We start from the raw sequence: 15,788 nt of genomic DNA, 5'->3' as shown, positions 1-15,788 counted from the left end.
CACAACACACCTTTTATTTATTTTTTAATTTCTTGGCAAAAGCTTTATAAAAATACATATATGTAAAACATACAGTTGATGTAAAATACAAGTTAACCAGCTAACAAGTCAATATGCATAACATGCAAAAACATGAATACGTGCATAGCATGGTACATAGCACTTACACCTAGACAAGATGGCGTCTCTCAAACACACCAAAATGGCGGAACTCATCTAGTGAGTATATATAAATGGTCTGATGTCTATGACCCAAGCCTTCTGGTTAGGACCCCAGAAGTGCGCTACAATATCGCCTAATGTAAATAGCAACAAACAAACAAAAATACGTAATAAAAGTAATCATATTAATTAAATGTATCACATATATATTAATAATTGATTGGACACGTGTTTAAGTAGTGATTCTAGCTGTCTGTGTTTTCTCCCATCGTGCACTTTCCAGCGGGCTTTCCTCCCGGGTCCCCAGTGACGCGCCGGCGGGCTGGTCGAGGCAGTTTTGAATTTCGAGAAGAAAACGACTTCGTTTGAAGGTATTGTTGCGATATTTATTGTCAGCGGTTTTAATCAATATCACAATAGCTTATTCATTAAAAAGGTACAATATCTTGACTATACTTTGTTCAGTTTAAGCGGGGCGGAGAAGTAAAGTTAGCTACGTCAATCAGATCGTTAATAATAACCAGTTTGTTTCGGTCTGTATTGACGGCTGATGAGCTGGTCAGTGATGACGCTGATTATTATTGTTTATTGATGATTATCATTCAGTGCAACAGAGACATGATCATTAGATATAAATAGAGACCCCGTACCTGATCGCTGTTTATTTCACTCGTTCAGTCTGTCTGTCTGGAGATACTGATGCAGGGAGAGAAACGGAGCGAAACTAGTGAGGGATCCTGTTTCCAACCTAAATGTGTGAAGTGTGCGCTCATACAAGAACAACCATTCAGATCAAAATGTGTCCTATTATAATTGCATATATAACACGTTTATAGAGCCTCTCGCGGTCATTCAGAGTTCAGTCCGCTCGGGCAGCTCTGTTTCTGGGGTTCAGCCCTGGCTGGAGTTTCCTCTGGTGAACAGCCTTGGTTGTCCACTACAGCTACTTTGTGTGTGTCTGTGTGGTTTCCATCGGTCTAGGATCTTCCACAAGATGTCGTCGGTGCAGGAAGGGATCCAGGCCCTGCTGGAGGTGAGCGAGTGTCTGCTGAGCTGCATCAACAGCGGCAGCACTGAGAGCAAGCTGAAGGCCACCACGGAGAAGCAGATCCTCATCCTCCACCACCTCGTCGACACCAAGAAGACGGCCACGCAGCTCATCTCGGGTAGGTGCCCGCGTCGAGCTTTGAGAGCCTGTTCGAGTCGCCGTGTCTGGATTCCTTGAGCGCTGACCCCTGCCTGCCTGCAGATCTGCTGCACACCGAGGAGAAGGTGGCCCAGGACCTGCTGGACCGGGAGAGGCAGAAGAGCCGCGTGCTGCAGGAGCTGGAGAGCATGGAGAGGCACCTGGGCCAGAGCGCGGCCAGGAGGGACACGCTGCAGGCCGACCTGCAATATCCTTCAGTGACGCTGCCACGGCCTTACTTTTTCAACGTGGTTCACACCCGTAATGTGGATTTAAAAACGAGCCGCAATAAACAGAAGTGCCTGCTGTTTTAGAACCAAAAAAATAGCAGTTTATAGCGGACTTTGGTTTATCGGTGTTCATTTTTAATCCACATTAACGGTGTTACACAGGGATGGTAAAGAGATCCGGATGGTGTACAGCTAGGGCTGGGCTGCTATATCCAGGGCCAATCTCTGTACACGTGCTGACTCGCTGTTTGCTGTGGTACCGGTCCGTTCCGTTCCTCCCGTCCCCCCTTGTTGTGCCTTGACCGCTGCGGCAGGTTCCTGCAGACAGAGCTGGACAGCCTGCGCGACACCGAGAGGGAGATCCAGGCGCTGCAGTGCGAGGTGGACGAGGACACGACCGAGGTCATCCCTTCGGCCATGTACGTGACAACCCACATGCACACACGCACAGAGAGAGAGAGATTAATGGATTATTAGACTCCATGTAAACGGAGCCACTGAGAACCAGGTCCGCCGTCATCTCTGTGCCTCTGGTTTGCAGATATCTGGCCCAGCTCTACCACAAGGTGACGAAGATCAAGTGGGAGTACGACACGGAGCCGCATGTCCTGCGGGGAGGTATCCTTTGACCGCAGGTCGGCGGGAAAAAGTGTGAGGGGTCATGAACGAGCCGAGGGAAAATGTGTGTGTAGAGTGATGTATAATTAATGTGAGTGATTTAAGTCTGAGTGCGTTTTGTCTTAACCTGCAATTGCCCAGTGCACTACGGGGGCGACATCGTGACCCCGATCAACATCAACACGGCAGAGCAATCTCCGGGCTTCGTCAGCGACTACCTGTGGGGTCTGATCAGCACGGAGTGGTAGAGCAGAAGGAAGAGTGTGTGTGTGTGTGTCAGTGTCAGTCATGTGATTTTTTTATGTTGTTGATTTTATATCTATGTATGTGCCACAAAACAGTTCAATAAAGTGTTTTATATTCTATAACCGTACATCGCACTTTTCCAAGAGAACCCAAGACCAGACTGGTTCTATTTTGGAACCCAAGAACCAAAGCAGTGTCTGTTTTTGGGATCTAAAATAGCAGTCGCTTCGGTTTTATACTTTTCCAAGAGGTCAAGGTTTTCACACACGACAGCCTCAAGGGTGGGGGTAGTTAATGTGTGGCTACAATCGTTTAATTTAATGCTTATTGCCCCGTGCTTTGCTGCCCTCCCGTCGGCCCTCAAAGCTCATTAAACAAGTGCAGGGTTCCTGGAAAACTGCATTTAACTTTTATTTCCCAGGCTTGAAAACATGAAACCCTTCCCTAGTATTATCTAGTGTGTATCTTGGAAGGTGAACTGCCCGAGTGACTCTGGAAGAATGTATTAACAGAGAGGGGGGAAAACAAAAGATTAAAATGACTGAAGCACACTTTAAAAATAGACAAACAAATATTTTAATGTACAATGCAATCATCATCATCATTTTGCTTTACAATTTACAAAGCTATTTTAAATGTTAATCTCAGCAACCGAGGCGACCCCTCACAGTCTCCGCAGTCCATTCGCTCGGAGGAGAAGTCGAAACCTTAAATTAAACCGGTGCGCGATCGATCGGCACAAACACTGAATATCCAAACCCAATCCTTTACAAAGTGCGAGGAAGAGAAGAAGAGAAAAAAACTAAACTACGACAAGAACAGAAAACATGAAACTTCAGAATTCTGTACAAGGTGGCGGAATATCAAGGTACAAAAAGAATCCTTGTAAAGATTTTCTTTTCTTGTAGCTTAAACTTCTGATAGAAAATGTGTGAGCAGTGACCGGGTCTTCTATAATGAACTCATATCGAGACAGTTTTGGGCGTGGAGGGGGGGGTATATTTTGCGGTGCCGCCGGGCTTCGTCTGGGCGGTTCAGGTCACACTCCCGTTCTCGGAGATGGTTGCTGTCGACGGGGGAGTCTCGTTCAACTGGCGTACTGATCAGCTGGTCGGACGAGACTGTGGCACTTTGGATACAGGATTGGGCCTCCCGTCAACCCCTGTGAAGGACCCCCGCAGGCGTCCACCCCCCGAACCAATCGCGCAGTCGTTTGTTCGTTTATCGATCCGTCTTCCCTTTTCCAGTCAGGGCCGCGTTTACAGGTTGTGGAAAATGGCCAACGGTGTTTTTAAAAAGACCCTGCGGGACTCTGGGGGGGGTTCTTGAGGACCTCATGTGTTGGACGGGCTTCCAACGGGGCAGCTGGCTTTCTCCCCTCTCCCACGCCCGCTCTCTCTTGCCCCATGGGCGGGGGTGCTCTACTGTCCCTGTCCCTGGCTCTGCCCCTGGCACTGTCCCTGGCACTGTCCCTGGCTCTGACCCCGGCACTGTCCCTGGCTCTGGGCGAGCTGCTTGGGACAGGGCTCCATTGTGACGGCCACGCCCACCCCGCTGCGGCCCGAGGTCATCCTGGTCACCTCGTCCCAGCAGCCGGTCGCCGGGTCGTAGCACTCCACGCTGTCCAGGAACATGTTCCCGTCGTAACCCCCTGCAGGGAGAAGAGAGAGAAGCGTGAGCGGGTCATCGGTGACGCCGCCCTCCCGGTTTGCAATCGCCAAACAGGGCTCGTGATTGAGGATGTGATGCTACTACTGTCGATCGATTAATCAATCTTTATTTAATATAGCGCCTTTTTCAATACTCTACTGCAAAGCGCTTTAACGAGGCTGGGTGAAAAAACGCCATAGTATCAGTGATGACGATACAACAACTCCTGAAAATGATCCGGGCCGACTATCACAGGCCGATGTGCTGTGATGGGATGTGTTTATGGGGCTCTTACCCAGCACGTAGATCTTGCCGTGGTGCGCCGTGACGCCCAGCGCACTCCGACGGTGCCTCATGGGTGCCACGAAGACCCAGCAGTCCGTCTCGATGTCGTAGCACTCCACCGTGTTGAGCTGGTTGGTGCCGTCGTACCCGCCCATGGCGTAGATGGCGTTGCCCAGGGCGCACATGCCTGAGGAGACAGACAGACAGTCGGCACGGGGCGGCTTTCACTCTTGTCCTGAGCCGCTAAGATTCCTGTCAACCGACGTCATCAGCTCGAGCTCAACCTCAAGGTCCCTAAAGGGGCCCGACCCTCCGCTGTTTGATTCCCACTTGTTTGCCAACTAAAGATCTGGTTTAACCGTTCTTTTTACCCATCTGCAATGCTGGTGTCCACCACTAGGCAGCGCCACAGGCCGTCCTCAGCGTCTCCCAGCTAACCGAGTAGAAATGACGGTGCCTACATCTCTGTCTTCAAATCCTCCCTTCTGGTTCTCATCTTTGATCACCATGCTTTCACTTGAGGATACCCAGAGAGATTGCACCATTGCAGGCCTGCCTTTCATTTGCCCTGGGGCGTTAGGGCAGGGTTTTTTTACCCCTCCCCGAGCACTTGAGCTGCCCAAATCAATTTGGTGTCCCTTTAACAGGACCGTTCCTCACCAGCTCCGCTGCGCACCGTGTTCATGGGCGCCACGGTCCTCCACTCGTCCTTCTCGGGGTTGTAGCACTCGGAGGAGTTGAGCCGGTTGGTGCCGTCGAAGCCCCCCACGGCGTACAGCAGCCGGTTGATCACGGCCACACCCACCCCGATCCGCCGAGTCAGCATGGGTGCCACCAGCTGCCAGGAATCCTTGTCCGGGTCGTACCTGGAGACGCAACGAGACGGAGGAACCGGAAGTGAGACGAAGTGGTTATAAAGCAGGAACTACTTCCTATGGGGGCCTTTTCCCCAGCTTACCAGCTCAGTACACTCACTGACCCACTCACACCCACACTGACTCACTGACCTACGCTCATTGACTCACTTCCTCACCCACTCGAACTCGCACACTTTCTCTCTCATGCCCCTCTCCCTTTTCATCACTGTCTCGCTTCTCTTTTCCCACATAAACAACAAAAACCACCTCTGACAATCGGGCCTGGCTTTCCTCTCTTGCCCAGTTCAGCAGGTTTCTGTTTGTGTGTTTGCGTGCATTTCGGAGTGAAAGGCTGCCCTGTTCTGCTTCTCTGTATTCCCGTATTCCTCATGCTGTGGGTTTTCGCTGGGTTGTGCACTCAGCCCACTTCTGGTTTTGCGAGCTTGGTGAGGAAGTATCTCCTGCCAGCTGTCAAGACAGCACTTCCCCTTCCCAGCCCTGCAAATCCCCTCCATTGTGATCAGCTGTGCCCGGTCAGAAATAAGAACATTAAAAAAGTGTCCAGTCGAGAGGAGGCCATTCGCCCCATCGTGCTCGTTTGGTGTCCATTAATAACTAAGTGATCAAGGATCCTATCCAGTCTGTTTTTGAATTTTCCCAAATTGTCTCTCCAGCCACATCGCTGGGGAGTTTGTTCAGATTGTGACGCCTCTCTGTGTGAAGAAGTGTCTCCTGTTTTCTGTCTCGAATGCCTTGAAGCCCAATTTCCATTTGTGTTCCGGGTGCGTGTGTCCCTGCTGATCTGGAAAAGCTCCTATGGTTTGATGTGGTCGATGCCTTTCATGATTTTGAAGACTTGGATCAAGTCCCCACGTAGTCTCCTCTGTTCCAGGGTGAAAAGGTTCAGTTCCTCAGTCTCTCAGTAGGACATTCCCTTCAGACCTGGAATAAGTCTGGTTGCTCTCCTCTGAACTGCCTCTAGAGCAGCGATATCTTTCTTGAAGTGTGGAGCCCAGAACTGCACACAGTATCCAGATGAGCTCTAACTAGTGCATTGTACAGTCTGAACATCACTGCCCTTGTGCTCAATTCTACACTTTTGACAATATACCCTAACACTCTGTTTGCCTTTTTTATTGCTTCCCCACATTGTTTGGATGGAGAAAGTGAGGAGTCCACGTAGACTCCTAGGTCTTTCTCATGCGTTACTTTATCTAGTTCTACTCCTCCCATAGTGTCATTATAGTGGACATTTTTATTACCTGCATGTAATACCCCACTTTGTTAGAAAAACTCACCGCTCCACACTGTTGTGGTGGATGCACCCGTGGGAGCCCCCCACTGCGTAGATCATGCCGTCGATGACGCCCACGCCGATGCGGTTGCGTGGCACGCTCATGGGCGCGCAGGGGCACCAGTGGTTGTTCATGGGGTTGTAGCAGTCCAGGGCGCTGGAGTCCATGTTGCCGTCGGGGGCGTTGTTGCGCCCGCCCACCGCGTAGAACAGCCCGCTGATGACGCAGCCCGCCAGGCCACTGCGGGGCATGTGCAGGTCGGCCAACCGCAGCCAGGCGCCCGTGCAGGGGTTGTAGGCCTCCAGGTAGCTGAGGGACTGGCGGTAGTAGCCCCCTGCGGTGTAGATGAGCTGGGGCACCTTGGGCGTGCGGCAGGACAGCACGGTGGTGGGCTTGTGCAGTGTCAGGTCCTGGAAGATCTGCGCCAGGTAGTCCTTGCACTGGGAGTCGCCCTTGAGCAGCTCGCACTTCTGGAGCTGCAGCTGCAGGAAGTGGGGCGTCAGAGAGTGGCAGCGCACGGCCCGCAGCAGCGCCTGGATGTAGGGACGGCGGTTCTCGCTGTCGTACTTGACCCAGGCGATGCAGGCGTGGAACACCTCGGACTCGCAGCGGACGTTCAGCTCGTCGCGGCTGATCAGCGTCACGAGCTGGCAGTGTGATAGGTTGAAGAACTCCTCCTGCGTCGCCACCTGGGGGGGAGAGAGAGAGGGAGAGGGATGCGTAGGAATCGGTCGCATGGGCCAGAGAGTCATCCTTGCCTGTGCCCTCATACTTGTAAGGAGGGGAAAGCCGTACGGCAGTTAGGGATGAGACTGAATAGTCGGACATTCAACTGTTCGTTAACGATGGCCACAGCGACAGGTGCATCTAACATTCAGTGGCTAAAAAAATAAATATTGATGGTATTTGTATCTCTCTATATAGTGGTAATAAAGATTGACAGGAGGGTGGGATTCATTATTTCTTGTCTGTCAACTAACGATGGCTTCCTCATAGAAAAATGATGCATGGAAATACTTAAGTAAATACGTAAATTAAGACACCATTAAGTATAATATATGTGCAGCACAATTAAACTACCACAAATCGACCCACCTAAAAGCCAAACACCCTCCTGCAACACTAGCAATGACAAAAGGAAGAGAGGAGCAACAAACACATTCATATTATAGCTACATACATAGCCTGCTATTGCCTATAGGCATTATGTTGTGTATTGTCTGGAACTTGAACGCACAGGTTTGATTTGATTTGGCGCAGACCGGCAGTCTAGTGGAACAGTAATTTGTTTACTTGTTTGTAAGTCGCCCTGGATAAGGGCGTCTGCCAAGAAATAAATAATAATAATAATAATTATTATTATTATTATTATAATAATAAGAGTTAAGTGAATTGTATAAATTCGGTAGCTAGATTGTCTACTAATACATTTTGTATTTCGCTATGACCGGAAAACATCGCCACAAGGACGCCGGTGTGAAGTCATTTGCGTCGCAGCTCACGTCAAACTATTACTGAATGAAAACTAATAGAATCAGTTCTCGTTCACACATGCCAGCTGACATTTTCGGGAGACGCCCATATTGTATAAGCAAGCGTGGCTTTTAAAAACAATTATCACACCCTTTATAGTTCATTTGAAATAGTAATTAACATAAAATGTTGACAATATCGGGAAACAATACCAGCTGCTTGCATAATACGAGAGTCTGACACGAGATGCGTGAGAGATGACTTACTGCTGCTGTCATTGTGCCATTCCTGTACGACTCCTGATAGGAAGCTATTTCATCGCCTAATGATTATTTATGTTTGTTTAACACAGTCTTTTAAGTTGTTGTGTCAGATAAGTATTTTAACTTATAACTTATTGCAATAGCAGTAATTGTCTCATTGCATTATTGCGCATTAAAATTTAGTCTCATTTTGAATGGGTGGTGAGTGAGATTTAAAACGCACCCTTTAAAGGCAGTGCGCTCTGTGTGTTTTCAGGGCAAATCATAATCAATAAATAAACCTAAACAGATAAAATTACATTTTCAAGAGCTAGCTTTAGCCTAATCTTTCTTCGGGTAGAACGGGCTGCAGCTTAGGGAAGAATGAAACTGCTTACAGTCCGCAGGCGGCCAGAGAAAAGCCCGGAATGACCCAGTGCATATAAACAGATTTAGATGAAAACGCTGCCAACAACCCCGGGGCAGAGACTTGCCACGGCATATTACTCCACTGGGCAGAACAGCCTCGGAGAAGCACAAGTCCTAATGCGTCTGTCTTTCCTCGCCCTGCTCGGTTGTGGGAACTTATTTTGCGGCGCTGTGCTCGACGCCCAGTGCCACGCGACTCAGCAGAGCCGCCACCCAGGGCGGTAAACGGAGAGGAGAGATTTCAACACCGATGTCACAACCGCTGGAGTCCAAAATACAAACGAACACACCCACGAGGAAAACATGAAACATTAAACGACAATGCGCCATGTTTATTCGGCACCGAGGCAATCCAGGGGTGTGTCTGATACGAGGGAGGGCGATAAAAACGTCCGTTACTGTGTGGATGTCTGCGGTTGTGTTTTTTGTCCCGTACTCCCGCTTTCCAGCTATGCCGAGTGGTGGCACAGAAAAAAAAACACATCCGCAGACGCCGTTTTTCTGTACTCCGCTTGAGTGTAACACACCCGTCTCCACCCCACGCAAGACCCTCCGAACCCCACTCCCCGGTTGGGGCGGGCGCACTGACCTGGCTGAAGTTCATGTAGATGTACTCCCGGGCCTTCTGGTGCAGCTCGGTGCAGCCGATCTGCTCGGCGAAGCTGGCGATGCCGATGGCATTGCTGGGGTCCAGCTGCTGCACCAGGAAGTCGCAGCAGGCCTTGACCACGCTGTCGATCTGGTACATGACGGCGCCGTTCATCACGTGGATGACGCACTTCTCCCCCACCGAGATGCTGGCCGTGTAGGAGAACTCGATCAGCCGCTCCATCACCTGGGAGGGGAGTTATTTAAGTGTCGGTGGAAACCAGGACTGATCGACAGCAGCTTGTTTACGCCTTTTTGTTTAGTTTTTATTCCCCCCCCTTGCCCAGAATTCCAACAATCCTAATCCACGTCAATATCCTGTGCATATCAGGACCAATGAGTGTATGCGAACTCTAAGCCCCGCCCCCTCCACCCCCACAAACCCCAAACCCTGTCCTGGGGGTCTCACTCACCCGGGGATGGATCCCCTCGATGGGCACCACCTCCATGCCGCACTCCTTCAGGCCGTTGGTGAACATGGCACGGAAGACGGGCGAGGAGGAGGCCAACACGATCTTGTGGGCTACGAACTCCACGGCCTCTAGATCGCTGTACTTGACCCGCAGGGTGACGTCGCACAGCTGCCGCTCCAGCCGCAGCTCGTTCATGATGCCGAAGGCCTGCGCCGTGTGGCTCTCCAGGGTGTAGCTGAAGACGCGGTGGCCGTTCCGCGTCGAGGGCGTCACCTCGGCCTTGCACTCCGTGGCCACCGCGTACATCGCTGTGGCCGGCGCTACGACCGCGGAGACATCGCTCGCCACGGCGGGAGAGGAGGAGGGTGGAGGCTACTTTGATTCTGGGGACAATCTGGGGCAGGTTTGGGTTTGGGATTTTATTCGTATAGAACAATTTGTTTTTGTGATTTGATCTTCTACTAAAAACTGTGTTCAGCTAAGGAGGGACGTCGGATCGCATTCCTTTGTTCTGAGGTTTTCACCGTTCTGGTCTCCCCCGAAGCAATGAGTTGGGCGTTATTCATATAGTCACTCATTCATTTATTCACCAGCATTTATATGCTTTCACACTAATTTGTTCGGTATCGCATGGAAAGAAGAGAAGTGAAGTAGCCCTGGATAAGAGCATCTGCTAAATGACAAATAATGTAATGTAAAAGTAGGCCTGCAACCGGCGGGGGAACTGGAGTTGGGATCAGGGACATATTATAAAAGGGACATGACTGAAGGCCCCTATGTATGGACAGCTCTTGTTCGGGATCTGTGGCCGCGACGCCATTTTTTCCATTGACGAGGGGTGGAAATCAGTGATATTCCCTTTTTTCAGCCAATGCGACGGCTGAGGAGCTGACAGGGAAACAACATGCGATTCAAAGCATGTTGGGGGTGGGGAGGGGAGCACAATGGAGAGCTATTTAGATGTGTAACTGGCCATTTTGTCTTTCCCGGGCAATGCGGGAAGTTTGGAACCAAAAAAATAAATCAGGGGAGAGACTGGGTGACAGGCAGAAGGCCCGGAAAGTGTTTGGAAAGCACGATCCCAAACTAAAAGTGTTGCGTTGTGATTTGAGAGGCTACTGTAGCAGCAGTCAGAGGAGCGATGGGGTTGTATTCTGTTTAAGACGGACTCCTTCCTTTTCCTGTCTTCCTGCACGTCTGTGGAAGGCAGGTGGTGGTTGTTTTTTATTTGAGGTAGATATAGGAGGGGAGCTAAATTCCACACGCTTAATATGAAGTGGGTGGGGGGATGCCTTGCAGAGGGCGCACAGCAGCTTGGCACCGTTAACAAAATCGCTCCGAGAGTCCGGCCGTCTCCAGACAGCTGTTTTTGTCCTTCTCCTTGCCTGCTGGCCGGTCAGTTGGTCACTCGGGAGCTCCCTCTGGCAGTGCCGTGACACCGCTGACCGCTCTCAGACCTGTGGAAACAGCAGCGGCACAGTCAGTCACTCAGAGTGCGCTCGGGGGGTTCGACCTGCTCCCGAAAACAGCTGTGATTTGTATTGTAAAACCCCACACTGTGAGACACAACTCGGGCAATGTGACTTCCAACAGCCACAGCAACGACGCCCATTAAGAGACAAGGAAGCATTATTAACACACAGGCTCAATAATATATATCTCAGTTTAAAACCTGGCCTGGGTCTGCTACTGCTTTATTGTTTTTAGGAAGGCGTTTATAAAAAAAAAAACCTGAATGCATGATTTCCTGTTAAAACCTACATTTTCAACTGGACAATCGCCTCGTCAAACAGTTGCATCTCCTGTGTGAATCTTATAGATAGAAGTTGTGGATATTTAAATTGTTCTTTGCAAAACATTTATAATGAAACATCTTGGGGATCCCCATTTCTGAACTGGGATCTTTAACCCAGAGATCTTAAGAGGTCGTACTGCAGGGAAGAGGACTCTACCATGAGGTCAAGGGTTTCATGGCTAGTACCGTGATGCACCCCTCTTGGATCAGACGCAATAGAGATGGTATAAAATGATGGGGTTATGAGACCGGAATGCCATTTTAATCGAATGGTGAAAAAGTTCATGGCTTTGTTTTATTTTTAAAAGCTTTGCTTAAGGGAAGTGTTTGAACAGCCAGCGATTAATTATTTCTTTATTTTTTTTTATGTATCACTTTGCTCTGTGTGAATCAGTTGCCAATTCCAGTGTAAACTCCAGGCATTGAGAGCCGTGTGATTTGTTTTTTCACTCATTTCCATTTTAACCTCCCGTCACTCAAGGCATGCCTGGTCTTGTACACGAATCCCGCCGAACCCTCCTAGAGGACTTGTGGCCAGGAGTTAGAGAATCGCTCAGGGGTTTGAAATACCATTAAGTGTTAGAAAGAAAGAGAAGCAACACACTAAGTGACTTATGAGGTTTAACTTTAACACCATGTGACAAGTACTTGTGAACTTGGATAAACACAAGGGTTATGCAACATTGACACAGCATAATAATCTTGATAAGCTCCCTGCTGAAATCGATGTAATGGAATCTGACACCCGATGTTACCCTCCGGCAGCTAAACATTTTCTATTTGCATTTGTTGCGAATATTTAGTCCCGAAGCAACTTGCCCTCGACAACGACAATAATTTTATAGACAGCAAGGCCAGGGAGCTGAAACCCACGAGTGGCCGACTGTAAACTGAAGTACGGCGGCGCTGTTGATGAGTGTGTCGGCCCGTGAGGCACAGAGGGGCCCGGCAGGGTCCGAAGGTGCTGTCCGAAGGGCACTGCCCACCAGCCCTCCTAGGCCCCGTCTGCAGCGGCTCGCCAAAGAGCTGTGAAAAGCGAGGTCACAACTTCCCGTTCACGCTAAGCGTTTCGTGTTAACCTCAACCGGGAGTGAAACCATCATGACAATGTGTTGGTTGGGACTTCTAGTTGGGGCTCACACCCAAGCCAGAGCTTAAACCTGGAGAAAGGTGATTACAACCGGTGACACTTAAGACTCGGAGGACCTGTGTGCAGATCTGCGATCAGCTGGTGTAAATGGGGCACGTTCTAGAACAGCGCAGCTGGTTTAAATTGCGGCGCATTTTATAACAGCGTGGTGGGTTTAAATGGCAATCGGCACTGATCTTACTTACTGTAACAAGCACTGATTTTATCTCGATGGGCCATCATATAATACTGCTAAGACAGGCAGATGAGAGAAGAGTTACATTTTAGGTAACCATTCCATTTAATTGTCTTAAATGTTGTATTATGGTCTTTTTTTAAATAATTCTAAGATATCATAGCCAAGAGGATAGTTAAAAAAAAAAGGGTATGATGTTCAACTTTCTGCATGCAGTGGCGTGTTTTAAGTCCATACCAGTACCATACGTGTTGTCTTTTTGTGATGCTCATAGTTGGACACGAATTTATTAGGCATGCAAAGAGAATTTCCATACATTAGGAAAGTGCCAAGTGTGGGGTTGTACGCATGTGCTTAATTTGCCATTTCTGCGGGGCATTGTTGACGACCTCGCGATTCCTGTATTGCAGCTAACGGGGCAAAGTAGGGCAGTCTTGACTTTTTCAACAGTATACAACTGCATCTAAAATATGACTTTCTTTGCAGCACTTCTAGAGGTGTCTGTGTGTGAGACAATATATACACATTTAAAGAAAAGCGGAGCTACAGGCATCGGGCAAAACGATTTGGCTGCTGAAGAGAAGCCGGGCTGAATGAATAGATAACGAAAGACACGTTGACATGATACCAGTTTGTAAGCACTGATGTCAGCAGTTGGATTTGATACAACGATTCATTCGTATTATTCAATTATAGATTACTAAAATGGTATGACGTCAGTATTATCACCAATAATTTCCACACTTTAAAATGTGTGTGTGATTTAAAGATAACGTAGCCAATATCCACCGGCAGCAGAACGACATAAAAACAGGCCCAGAAAGGACCGCGGACTGCAGTATACTCTCTATCCGCGTCCTGCGATACCAGCCCCCCTTCAGAAAACAGACGTTCCTCGGTAAAGAGAAAGTGTTACAAGTGTAGCTAAACGTGTGGACTAAAACCATGGACGTGTCTGAATCTACTGTACTGGCAACTGTAACGTTTGCTGTCCTGAAGATGCAGTATGTATCTAAAAAAAGGACCTGTTAGATTCAACAGCGTTACTTACGGTTTCTGTTAACTATATATATCGGATACATCAGAATCCGAAACAAGTGTAACCAAAGCTGCAATGGAAACTTGTTTCGCCCCAGGAAATGTCCATTTGGCATATTTTCCCCCACGTCAATGTCAGATTAGACCCCAAAAGCCACACACGGTGATTATAGTATTTAACTCTATTCAAAGAATGTGTCGTTTCCTTTCACTTCGCAGGCATTGTAAGGAGTTGGGAAAGCGGTCAGGTTTTCGTCTGGTCTCTGACCACCGTGTCTATGTCACAGGAAACGACATTGAAAGAAATGAAGACCGAGTTACTTTACTTAAACAAACACAAGAAAATCTCAAAAGGTGCTGTACAAATCTGGGAAAACGCATAAAAGGTATAAAAAGACGCCCAGTAAATAAGCCACACCATCACTTTGAGAAAAGATGTTGTACGCAGTGAGTTAGTTGTTTATTACGCGGTGTTCCAGGCTGTTCGGTATTGTAGGAATTGAACTGGTTACAATGCATTGCAGTTATGTAATACTGCATGACGTGCGTGTCTTCCCGGAGTGTAATAATAGGAAAGTAAACACGTTCCGAATCGAGTTCTAGAACAACACTGTGCATTCGGAAACAAAAGCCAGGCTCCGATTCGAGTTCTGAGAACCGCGTTCTAGAACAATGCCGTACACTCGGGAACACAAAGGACGACATGACGCGCTTCCAAAGAATGTAATCTGCATAACGTGTTTTTGTTGTGACTCACCTCTTTCCTTTTGAGGGGGTGGAGTGTCACAGGCACATACGCTTTAAAATATCGCAAATATCCCACTGGAACTCGTAGTGAAAATGAGATGCCCCGGTCCGTCCATCGCGCTCGGTTTATAGGCTGGTGGAAATACTATTCTATAGAAATGACACCGAATAAAAATAGCGACACAAGCGGATTCAGATCTGTCCAAGCCAACTCACGACACGTCATTTATTTACACACAGATCGGGCTTTTACAGTTCGCCTGAATGTGGCTGTTTTTATTGATTTTTTGGTTCATGCAATAATCTGAACCCAAAAGCACGATCATGCACGTTTCAGCGTCTAGTTAGCAGTGTGTGTTTTGCAGGATTTGTTCGAAAACCTATTTTAGTTTGCTACTGTAGCCAGGAGGCGCGTACTGTACTAGTATATCATGCTAGTGGCGAATCCCATGCAGCCATAAACAATAATACGGATGATCGCAATTAAAAATAAAGTTTGCATGTGCAATGTGGCTGTGCGGGAATTGCTGTTACTCACAGAATGGCTCTATGGCAGATTGTGTGCGTCTCCTCCATCGCTGCCTGTGTGCCGAGAAATAAAGGCTGGCGAGAGAAAGCTGTAACTCACCATGACTAAGCATTGCACTAACCTTATCGCAGTGCCAGAATAAGAGCTTGCCGCCTTCCTCCGGTGGCAGAAAGAGAAACGAGACTCTTACTAAAGAATAGCAGGGGAGGCAGAGGGAGAAGGAACTGCACAACACTACAGTACTCACAAGTCTTGGCGCAGCGCCCGGACCCTCAGCCTTTATGAGGACAGTACAGTAGATCTGCCACTAGATCGACCAGATAGGACTATAATAAACCCCATGGCGACCCACGCGTGTTCGTGTGCAGCCCGTCTCTCCGGTCCCTTTAGCCTCTCCGGTCCTGACGCGGAAATTGATCTGATGCGCCTGTTTGTTTCTTTGCGCACGAAATACCTCCCCGCTTTTGCGATTTCCTTATCTGTGCCAGGTGCTTTCCCACGAGGCCCTGTGAATCAAACTTGCCCTGTCCTTTTTTCCTTCTTCCTCTAAACTGGAGTGCTCCTTACAGCTGTGTCATCCGAGGTTTAAAAATATATATTTTGTAATGATATGCTATTTT

The 15,788-nt window shown here is 48.6% G+C and overlaps 2 protein-coding genes across 5 annotated transcripts; one reads left to right on the top strand and one right to left on the bottom strand.

The window, feature by feature from the left end:
- Positions 1–356: 356 nt before the first annotated feature.
- On the top strand, positions 357–2,564 carry spc24 (SPC24 component of NDC80 kinetochore complex). Of its 2 annotated transcripts, none has more exons than XM_066707910.1 (6): positions 357–533; positions 1,144–1,328; positions 1,412–1,556; positions 1,893–1,997; positions 2,120–2,196; positions 2,338–2,564. In XM_066707910.1, exons 2-6 carry the CDS (start codon positions 1,157–1,159, stop codon positions 2,442–2,444), a joined length of 606 nt encoding a protein of 201 aa, XP_066564007.1. In that variant the 5' UTR covers positions 357–533; positions 1,144–1,156; the 3' UTR covers positions 2,445–2,564. The 2 variants fall into 2 exon arrangements, with proteins under 2 accessions (XP_066564007.1, XP_066564008.1); XM_066707911.1 differs by lacking the exon at positions 357–533 and adding an exon at positions 575–598.
- Positions 2,565–3,717: 1,153 nt separating this feature from the next.
- Positions 3,718–15,788, bottom strand: keap1b (kelch-like ECH-associated protein 1b). 3 transcript variants are annotated; one of them, XM_066707908.1, is made up of 7 exons: positions 15,416–15,788; positions 9,735–11,191; positions 9,263–9,508; positions 6,533–7,218; positions 5,038–5,243; positions 4,388–4,564; positions 3,718–4,093 (listed from the first exon to the last, which is right to left on the bottom strand). In XM_066707908.1, exons 2-7 carry the CDS (start codon positions 10,038–10,040, stop codon positions 3,864–3,866), a joined length of 1,851 nt encoding a protein of 616 aa, XP_066564005.1. In that variant the 5' UTR covers positions 10,041–11,191; positions 15,416–15,788; the 3' UTR covers positions 3,718–3,863. The 3 variants fall into 3 exon arrangements, with proteins under 3 accessions (XP_066564005.1, XP_066564003.1, XP_066564006.1); XM_066707906.1 differs by lacking the exon at positions 15,416–15,788 and adding an exon at positions 15,178–15,295; XM_066707909.1 differs by lacking the exon at positions 15,416–15,788 and adding an exon at positions 14,650–14,988.

The sequence above is a fragment of the Amia ocellicauda genome, chromosome 7 (assembly GCF_036373705.1).
Source record: "Amia ocellicauda isolate fAmiCal2 chromosome 7, fAmiCal2.hap1, whole genome shotgun sequence".
NCBI lineage: Eukaryota > Metazoa > Chordata > Actinopteri > Amiiformes > Amiidae > Amia > Amia ocellicauda.
Note: the sequence above shows the minus strand (reverse complement) of the source record. Positions and strands in the feature narration are given on the sequence as shown.

Coding starts and splice junctions, on each gene's coding strand:
- keap1b (XM_066707908.1), bottom strand. CDS start 10,040: ATGTACGCGGTGGCCACGGAGTGCAAGGCCGAGGTGACGCCCTCGACG. Junction 4,565..5,037: donor CACGGTGCGCAGCGGAGCTG/GTGAGGAACGGT, acceptor CTGTCTCCTCAG/GCATGTGCGCCCTGGGCAAC. Junction 4,094..4,387: donor CGGCAAGATCTACGTGCTGG/GTAAGAGCCCCA, acceptor TTCTCCCTGCAG/GGGGTTACGACGGGAACATG.
- spc24 (XM_066707910.1), top strand. CDS start 1,157: ATGTCGTCGGTGCAGGAAGGGATCCAGGCCCTGCTGGAGGTGAGCGAG. Junction 1,998..2,119: donor GAGGTCATCCCTTCGGCCAT/GTACGTGACAAC, acceptor TCTGGTTTGCAG/ATATCTGGCCCAGCTCTACC. Junction 2,197..2,337: donor GCCGCATGTCCTGCGGGGAG/GTATCCTTTGAC, acceptor GCAATTGCCCAG/TGCACTACGGGGGCGACATC.